At 42.3% G+C, this 7,410-nt stretch overlaps 1 protein-coding gene across 1 annotated transcript in view; it reads right to left on the minus strand.

Annotated features, from left to right (window-relative positions):
* Positions 1-1,755: 1,755 nt before the first annotated feature.
* egfem1 (EGF-like and EMI domain containing 1) overlaps positions 1,756-7,410 on the minus strand; it is a 43,090-nt gene continuing 37,435 nt past the window's right edge. The window contains exons 24-32 of the mRNA XM_016661560.1: positions 7,178-7,309; positions 6,678-6,806; positions 6,449-6,577; positions 5,388-5,516; positions 4,838-4,966; positions 4,583-4,711; positions 3,524-3,652; positions 3,271-3,399; positions 1,756-2,865 (exon numbers count right to left, since the gene is read on the minus strand). Coding sequence (XP_016517046.1) covers positions 2,786-2,865; positions 3,271-3,399; positions 3,524-3,652; positions 4,583-4,711; positions 4,838-4,966; positions 5,388-5,516; positions 6,449-6,577; positions 6,678-6,806; positions 7,178-7,309 — 1,115 coding nt within the window. The 3' untranslated portion in view covers positions 1,756-2,785. The remainder of the gene's footprint in view (positions 2,866-3,270; positions 3,400-3,523; positions 3,653-4,582; positions 4,712-4,837; positions 4,967-5,387; positions 5,517-6,448; positions 6,578-6,677; positions 6,807-7,177; positions 7,310-7,410) is intronic.

Here is a 7,410-nt window from a genome sequence, read left to right on the forward strand (position 1 = left end):
AAATGATCTCTGGGACGTGAAGCTATGGCAGCGAAGTGATAGAATCTCTTTTGTGAAGAGTGGCGTACGCTTAATTACAGCGAAAAAGTACCCATGATGCGATCTTAGTGTTTACGGGCTATTTCATTGCTGGTTTCCTGCCACCTCCCCCCCTTTTCTCTTTCTCGGCCTCCTGATAAGTACGTATCCATGCAGCAGCTTGGACTTCTTCTTGTTTTTGCCAGAAATCTTTAAAAATTTCATGAAGAGATAATCAGAAGAAAATGTACATTTTTAAAGTTTTAACACCATTCAGGAAAATAAAAATGCTCTCTGAGGCAGCTCCAGAATCAAGATTAAACAACAACAACAAAAAAATGGTCTCAGTCATGAACTATAATTGTAAGCATATTTAAAGTCTGGTATTCAATATCTTCCAAGTCTTACCATAAAAATGTATCCTAGCGTGCCAGCTCCCTCCTCGCCCATCTTCATGCATGGAGGGGCTGATACAGTGGTGCAGTGGCCACCCAGAACACGGTGGATGGATGGCCTCTCTGGGCCTGTTTGACTGGAAACAGGTGTGTGTCATCTGAAGATGAAGGCCCAGCCGATAAACATTATTGGAGAACATCTGCTGCTTGTCACAACACAGGGTGAGCTGCAGCGCTCCAACATCCATCAGCCACACCGGAGACTGGATCCGTGTGTGTGTGTGTGAGGTAAGGGGGCTCGATCCTTCGGTGGTGAGTCCGTTCACCCATCACTCACCCCGGGGATGCTGGATGGATGGTGGAAAAGGGGGAGAAGGCTCGGTCCAGGCGCTTTGCCGGACCGCGTTTGCCTGTGGCCATTAGTCGTGGACATGCTCCAGTGAGCTTGAAAAATGTCACTGGGAAGTGTGCACTTGCTATGTGATGCGCACACACACACACACGCATAGTCAGACACACAAGTTAAGATCAAATCTCAGGTGCACGCACACACACGGATACACACACACAGTGTTATTGTACTCAAAATTCATTGAAATCGGTACGAAGCAAAATGCTATGCTAGAAAACGCACAGTTCCAATGTTTGCAAGAAACAAAAGAAGAAAATATTAACGAAACACATTTCATGATTTTTACGCAATAAAGCACAGCTGATACATGACCCAGATCGGGGACTGAAAGATGTAATTTGTGTTTTAATTATAAGGAAAACGACAACAAAGAAGATAATTGATGAAGAAGCTTAATTAAAGTATGTTTTCAATCTTTGGTAGATCTTTTGAGTAAAAAAAATATGTAAAGATAACACTATTGCAGCCTGAACTAAATTGTTTCAATAAAATGACTAATCTAAAATATTTTTTCCTCACACAATATGTGACATAGGAAAAAAATGACACAGACACAAGGTTTTATTTAAATAATAATATGAATGTGCAAAACATTCTTTGGCTGTGAACGTCACTGTGTACACTGACTTCAAAGGCGTGGAGCTGGAAACAAGTTTTATCTTATGGGAAATAAGTCAACTGTCAGGGAGAAAAAACCTTTTTACAGATTGACTAAGAACTTGCTCGTACCAAGACAGACTTTAATTTTCTCACCACCATGTTTCGCGTGAGCATGGTGTCATGAAATCCATGCAGAGTTCTGCATTCAGCACAAATTTGACTGACTTGTCTTATGGCTTGTGCTTCTTGAACTTCATGACTCAACTCCATCACTAGTGTGTGTGTGTGTGTGTGTGCGTGTGTGTGTGTGTGTGTGTGTGTGTGTGTGTGTTTTAGCAAACTCCTGAGGCCTTCACAGAACAGCCGTAATAAAACTGGGATTAAATTCAACATAAGTGGCCTCTTCTGATTGAGCCATCACTATCACTGGATGCACTGGATTTTATTAAAGGGCACCAGATTAAAGAGGGCTTAGTGCAAATGCATGCCACACACTTTAGATTTTTTTTGAAAACCATTCACATTTTTCTTTTACTGTTACTCTGTGTCGAACAATCGCATACGATCGCAACAAAATCCAAAACGTATAAACCAGTGGTCTCAAACTGCAGTCCTCGAGGGCCAGAGCTCTGCAACGTTTAGATGTGTCACTGGTCCTGCACACTTGAATTAAATGTTGAAACTGCCTCACTAGCATGCAGTTAAACTCTACAAAGCTCTGCTAATGAGCTAATATTGGAGCCAGCTGTGCTGAAGAAGAGAGACATTTCAAATTTGCAAGACACCGGCCAGCGAGCACTGGAGTTTACAAAAGTAAGAATACTTTTCTTGATCCTTTGGTGCCTGAAAATATTGTTCTATTGCTTGAGTTCTCCTGTACCTGTACATTTACTTATGAAAAACGTCATGAAGTTGCTCTTATTTTAATGGTTTTAATCAAAAGTATCATATAACGTTGTTGCTACACACTAAAAGTTTGTTTGAAATGCAAGAATGCAATTGAACGATTGCTGAGCTCGTTGTTTTATTGTGAAGTGGATCATCATTACTGACTCAATATATGTCAAAAAGGATCCAGTTTCATTCAATGTAAGCACCGACTGTTCTGCAGGTATTTGTGTGTGTTGGGCCTGTAGAACCAGCTTGAATCAGACCTGAGTTTATGGTCCTCCAAAGACGTTTCGCATGCTGGTACCTGTGGTTGATTGTCTCCGACTCAGTGAAGGAGTGCCAGCCTCTGACAACTGAGTACCAGCTCCATAGATCCAATATAAGCTTCTCAGAGATGATCAGAGCGAAGCTACGCTGAGCCAAGTCCCGACTTTGAGTGTCCAGTCAGGAATTTTCACCCCTGTTTGGGTTATGTGGTTTTGCTGCCTGTTCTTCTATTTCTGTGAGACACAGACATATTCAGCACTCCTGAGGTTTGGTGCAGCCGCGCTGAAAATGGAAGACAGGAGAGGAGGGGGGAAAAAAATAAAAATGCAAAAAGACATCAGCGCTAGTTGAAAATCAAAAGCAAATGTTCAGGGGTTTCTGCAGAGGAGGTAAATGCTCTGTAGTCTCCCCCGTGCGCTTTGCTGCGAGTAGGTAAAACGGAGACAGCCTAAAGCCCAGCCTCATGCTGAGTGCAGATTAAAATAGCTGTCAAGAGAAAGGAGCGCCTATTGAGGGAGACAGGGTGACATGCAGAGTGATGGCGCTCAGCCTCTCACACTTCAGGACACAGTATTTCACCGAAGCTGGTTCAGCTTTACAGCCTGCGACCTTATGTCCCGCTTCGCTTTAGCTCCGCCGTTTTACGTCGGTGCAGACGCGAGCGGGCAACGAGGAACTCGAGTTTACCTTTGCTACAAGTCGAGCCGAGCCAGGTGAGCGGACAGAGACATCTGCCGTTTACCCGGTCACAGTGGGAGCCATGGAAACACTGGCACAGCAGGGAGCAGTCGGGGCCAAAGTGGTCTCCATCACAGCCTGACGGGAGAGGCAGAACGGGAGGGAAAGAAACACGAGGAAACGAAGGAATTTGCTGCATTAGATAAAATAACGGGAACGTTAAGAGAGCTAACAAAAAAATATGGATCTGAGATTACAGTACTTTTTTCACATCTCTCTCCCCACTGGCCTGAGGGACAGAGACATCTACCAGTGGATGGGTCACACGACGCCTCGTCAGCACAATTACAGGACTTCAGACAGTTCAGTCCAAAGCTGCCACTTTCACATTCTACAAGTCAAAAAGAAAACACACACACACACAAATAAATCATTATTATTCTGAACATTTTCACATCTTCCTAATAGTTAATAATCTGCCTCTGCAGCATATAATGATTAAACATAACATTATTTTCTAATTTATTGAACATGATACCATGTGAGTATATAATATTGCTTTTTTTTACACAACAAACATTTTTGCGTTAGATATTAGACAAGACATACATGCTCTCACACAGGCACATACACATCACCACACAAGTGATAGATTTTTATAAATATTTTTAATCAACCAATAAGTTTGCTTCTCAAGGGAAATGAGAGGTGTATGTCCTCGAAGATAAATATTGGAAAAGCAATGCCAGAAAATGTAAAGAAATAATTACTGAAAAAAATATATATATTTATTGGCATCACAACAATCAAACCCTTCTTATAGTCACAAACCGGCTTTTTGAACATTTCCACTGTCGTTACCGCCCTAATCTTTATCTCTCGCCTCGTCTCATCTATTAGATTCCAGACAAGATTGCCTGCATCTATTCCTCAGCTCCCAGTCACATTTTCTGCTGGTGCTGAAGTGGTTGTGTAGATACTCACACTGCTGCTGAGAGCCCCACAAGCAGGCAGGAGGCCAAGAGGATGTAACAGAAATGCATTAACCATAGGAAAGCACCTCACTCTTACTTGAAAAAAAATCCCCCCAAAAAAAACAACAAAAACAAATTTGTCTCCATAATCACCTAAAAAAGCAAAACCCTTTCCTGTCTTTGTGACAGAAAATATGCACATTTTCCCTGCTTGGTTTTATATTACAATATGTATTCCTTTTATGTACAAAGGAACGTAAAGTTGCACACCCTCTTTAACACAGGTGTCTAGTCCTTGATAGTTGCTATCTTGAATTTTTTTTTAAAACATTTTGTTTCATACTTACGCCTTTCGCATCGTGAGCCATAATAGCCTGGTGGGCACAAACATTTGCCCGTCACATGATCACATGCTCGGCCCATGTTACAGTCACATGTGAACTGACAATTCAATCCATAAAATCCAGAAGGACACTCTGGAAAAAAAAATATAAAAAATGATATCAAGTTAAAGTTACAATTTTCAAATTACCTGTTCATTCAGTTATTACCGAAGCGTTCACGAGTCGGCTTAAAATCAGGATTTGTAAGACTTTGCATACCATGTTGACAGTAGTCGCCGTAGTACCCAGCAGTACAGCTGCAGCTGCCAGTAAAACGGCTGCAAGTCCCATTGTTAAGACATCGGCAGTGCTGTGCACAATCAGGCCCATATTTTCCTGCAGGACAGGCTGAACAAATACACAAAGTTACAACAGACATGTACAATTGTGTACAATGGATGTAAGCAGTTAACACTGTTTTTGACGTAGACAAAAACAGACAGATGGTTAAACTCCTTCTAAATAATTAAGCTAGATCATAATAAATGGAAATCATAGACATCATCGTGTGAATAAATAGGGATTAAACTAAATAAAAGATGTTATCAGTAGCATCCATTTTTTTTCTATAAAAACACAATATGTTTTTGTAGGTTTCCCGACCAAAAATCTGGAACAACCACAGAGATTTCCTGAGTTGCAAATAGTAATTTTTTTCATTATACTTTAACTGTTAAAAGCAGTCACCAACACTCAGTGCACACTACTTCGAGCGACGGTGCAATAAAGTAAAACTATGTGGTTGGGTACATCTGATGGCTCAGAATACCTGTCTCACATTGGGGTCCAGTCCAGCCCAGTCCACACATACAGAACCCGTCAACAGGATCACATGCAGCTCCATTCTGACAGCTACAGGCGTGTCTGCACTGCAGACCGGAGCGTCCTTTCGGACAAGCTTTAGAAATGATAACACAAAGTCACACACTAACTGGCGTGTCCTACTCAAACACACACACACGCACACACACACACACACTTACAACACGGTACTGAAAGTCATCGTGTTTATTTAACCAACAGTTCGTTCATTACGGAGATGGCAAACTAGCCTAATTTGGCACTGATATAAAAGAATAATCATGTTTCTTTGGGTAATTTAGTGTCCGGAAAACAATAAGCAAGACATCTTTGATTCCCGTGTTTATTTATTTGCTCGCTTGCCAGATCCAGTGACACGGAACACAGAGAATGAGCTACTTCTACGTTTCTGTAAACATTCAACAAGAGCAACTTAAGAGGTGGCATGTTCAAGTACATGCAGCAGGCTGAGGAGGAGAACATTTAGCCCAAGCAGAACTGGAAACCCCCCGTCTGCAATCCTGCTGAATTGCTGATAAAAGGGGAGATTAAGAAAACGCGGCTCAGCCTCCCGTTTCCCGGGAATAAAAGCCCTGTGATCTTGAGAGGCCGTACTCTGAGGAAATGGAGAATTTGTTCCTTCAATATACAGTGAAAAATGTTGAAAACTACACCCTCATTTCGCTGCTTGTTTGTCAGTCTCTGTTGGGTCTCTCGTTTCCAAAGAACTCATTAAAGCCAATGGTTTCAAATGATGCATGTCTGCCTCAGTGGTGAGTCTCTGTTTACTCATGGGAATAGTAAAAAGATAAAAAGCAGAAGAAAAGCCTCGGTTGAAATCTGTGACACGGTGTGACTCAAAGTTAAACAACGAGCTGACTCTTACGATTTCAAAGATGGACATTTATTCTTACCGCAAACCTTCGGTAAGCTGCAAATACTCGTGCACCTTGTGGTCTTTGTATTTGAACTAACGTGCCTTTCTACCATGTAGTATAATGTTGATTGATCTCAGAAATAACAGCTTACCCTGTTGGCATGAGGCCCCTGTCCTTCCGGGGCCACATATGCACCTTCCAGTTACTGGATGGCACTGCGCTCCTTCAGCACAGGAGCACAGCTTTGCACAATCCTTCCCGTAGTATCCACCTGGACAACCTGCACAAACAAATGACTTTGTAGGACTTGAACAGAAATTTGAAGTAAATAAGTTGATTTTTGAGTGTTTTTTTTTTGTTGTTTTTTTTTTCAAACTTACGGGAACTGCAGTCGGCTCCAATGTAGCCCGGACGACAGTAGCATGCCCCAGTCCTAAAGTCGCAGCGCCCGCCGTTGACGCAGGTGCACTTGGACTTGCAGTTTGGCCCAAATGAACCCGCTCGGCACCCTGGAGGCCACACAGGACAACCAGAAAGAGAAAACAACAGTGATTTTATTTATTTTAGAGGTTCTAATGAATTTTATTTATTTTTTATTTTTTCAGATTTTTATTTGTAAAAACACATGCATCACTTCTCTTCCTCTCTATATAACGCATTAACCTGTGTTCAGTCTATCACACAAAATCCCCATAATATACCCTAAGGTGTGTGTTTATGACATGACAAAACGTGACATGGGGGTGTGAACTCTTCTGCAAGTTACTATGCCCACGTTCTTGGCATGTTCCTTACCATCAGTTGCCCAGGCAAACAGAAAACAAAAGCCCATGCTGTGAAATATGTCATGCTGACGTCACATTGCTAACAGCAGACTCACGGAGCTCACAGCGTGGCCCATAGTAGCCGGATGAGCAGCTGCATCTCCCCGTCGCGGCATCACACTGCTCATGGAGCCCGGAGCATCGGCACAGCTGGCTGCAGTTTTGTCCGAACGTGCCAACAGAGCAGGCTGGGATGACACAACCAAACACATCCAGCATTACAGCCACGTGAACAAAAGGCAAAAAAGCATTTCTTTAACAAGGTCACCAGCAGGATCATAAGGAGAGA

This window comes from Poecilia formosa, unplaced genomic scaffold (assembly GCF_000485575.1).
Source record: "Poecilia formosa unplaced genomic scaffold, Poecilia_formosa-5.1.2 Scaffold335, whole genome shotgun sequence".
Taxonomy (NCBI): domain Eukaryota; kingdom Metazoa; phylum Chordata; class Actinopteri; order Cyprinodontiformes; family Poeciliidae; genus Poecilia; species Poecilia formosa.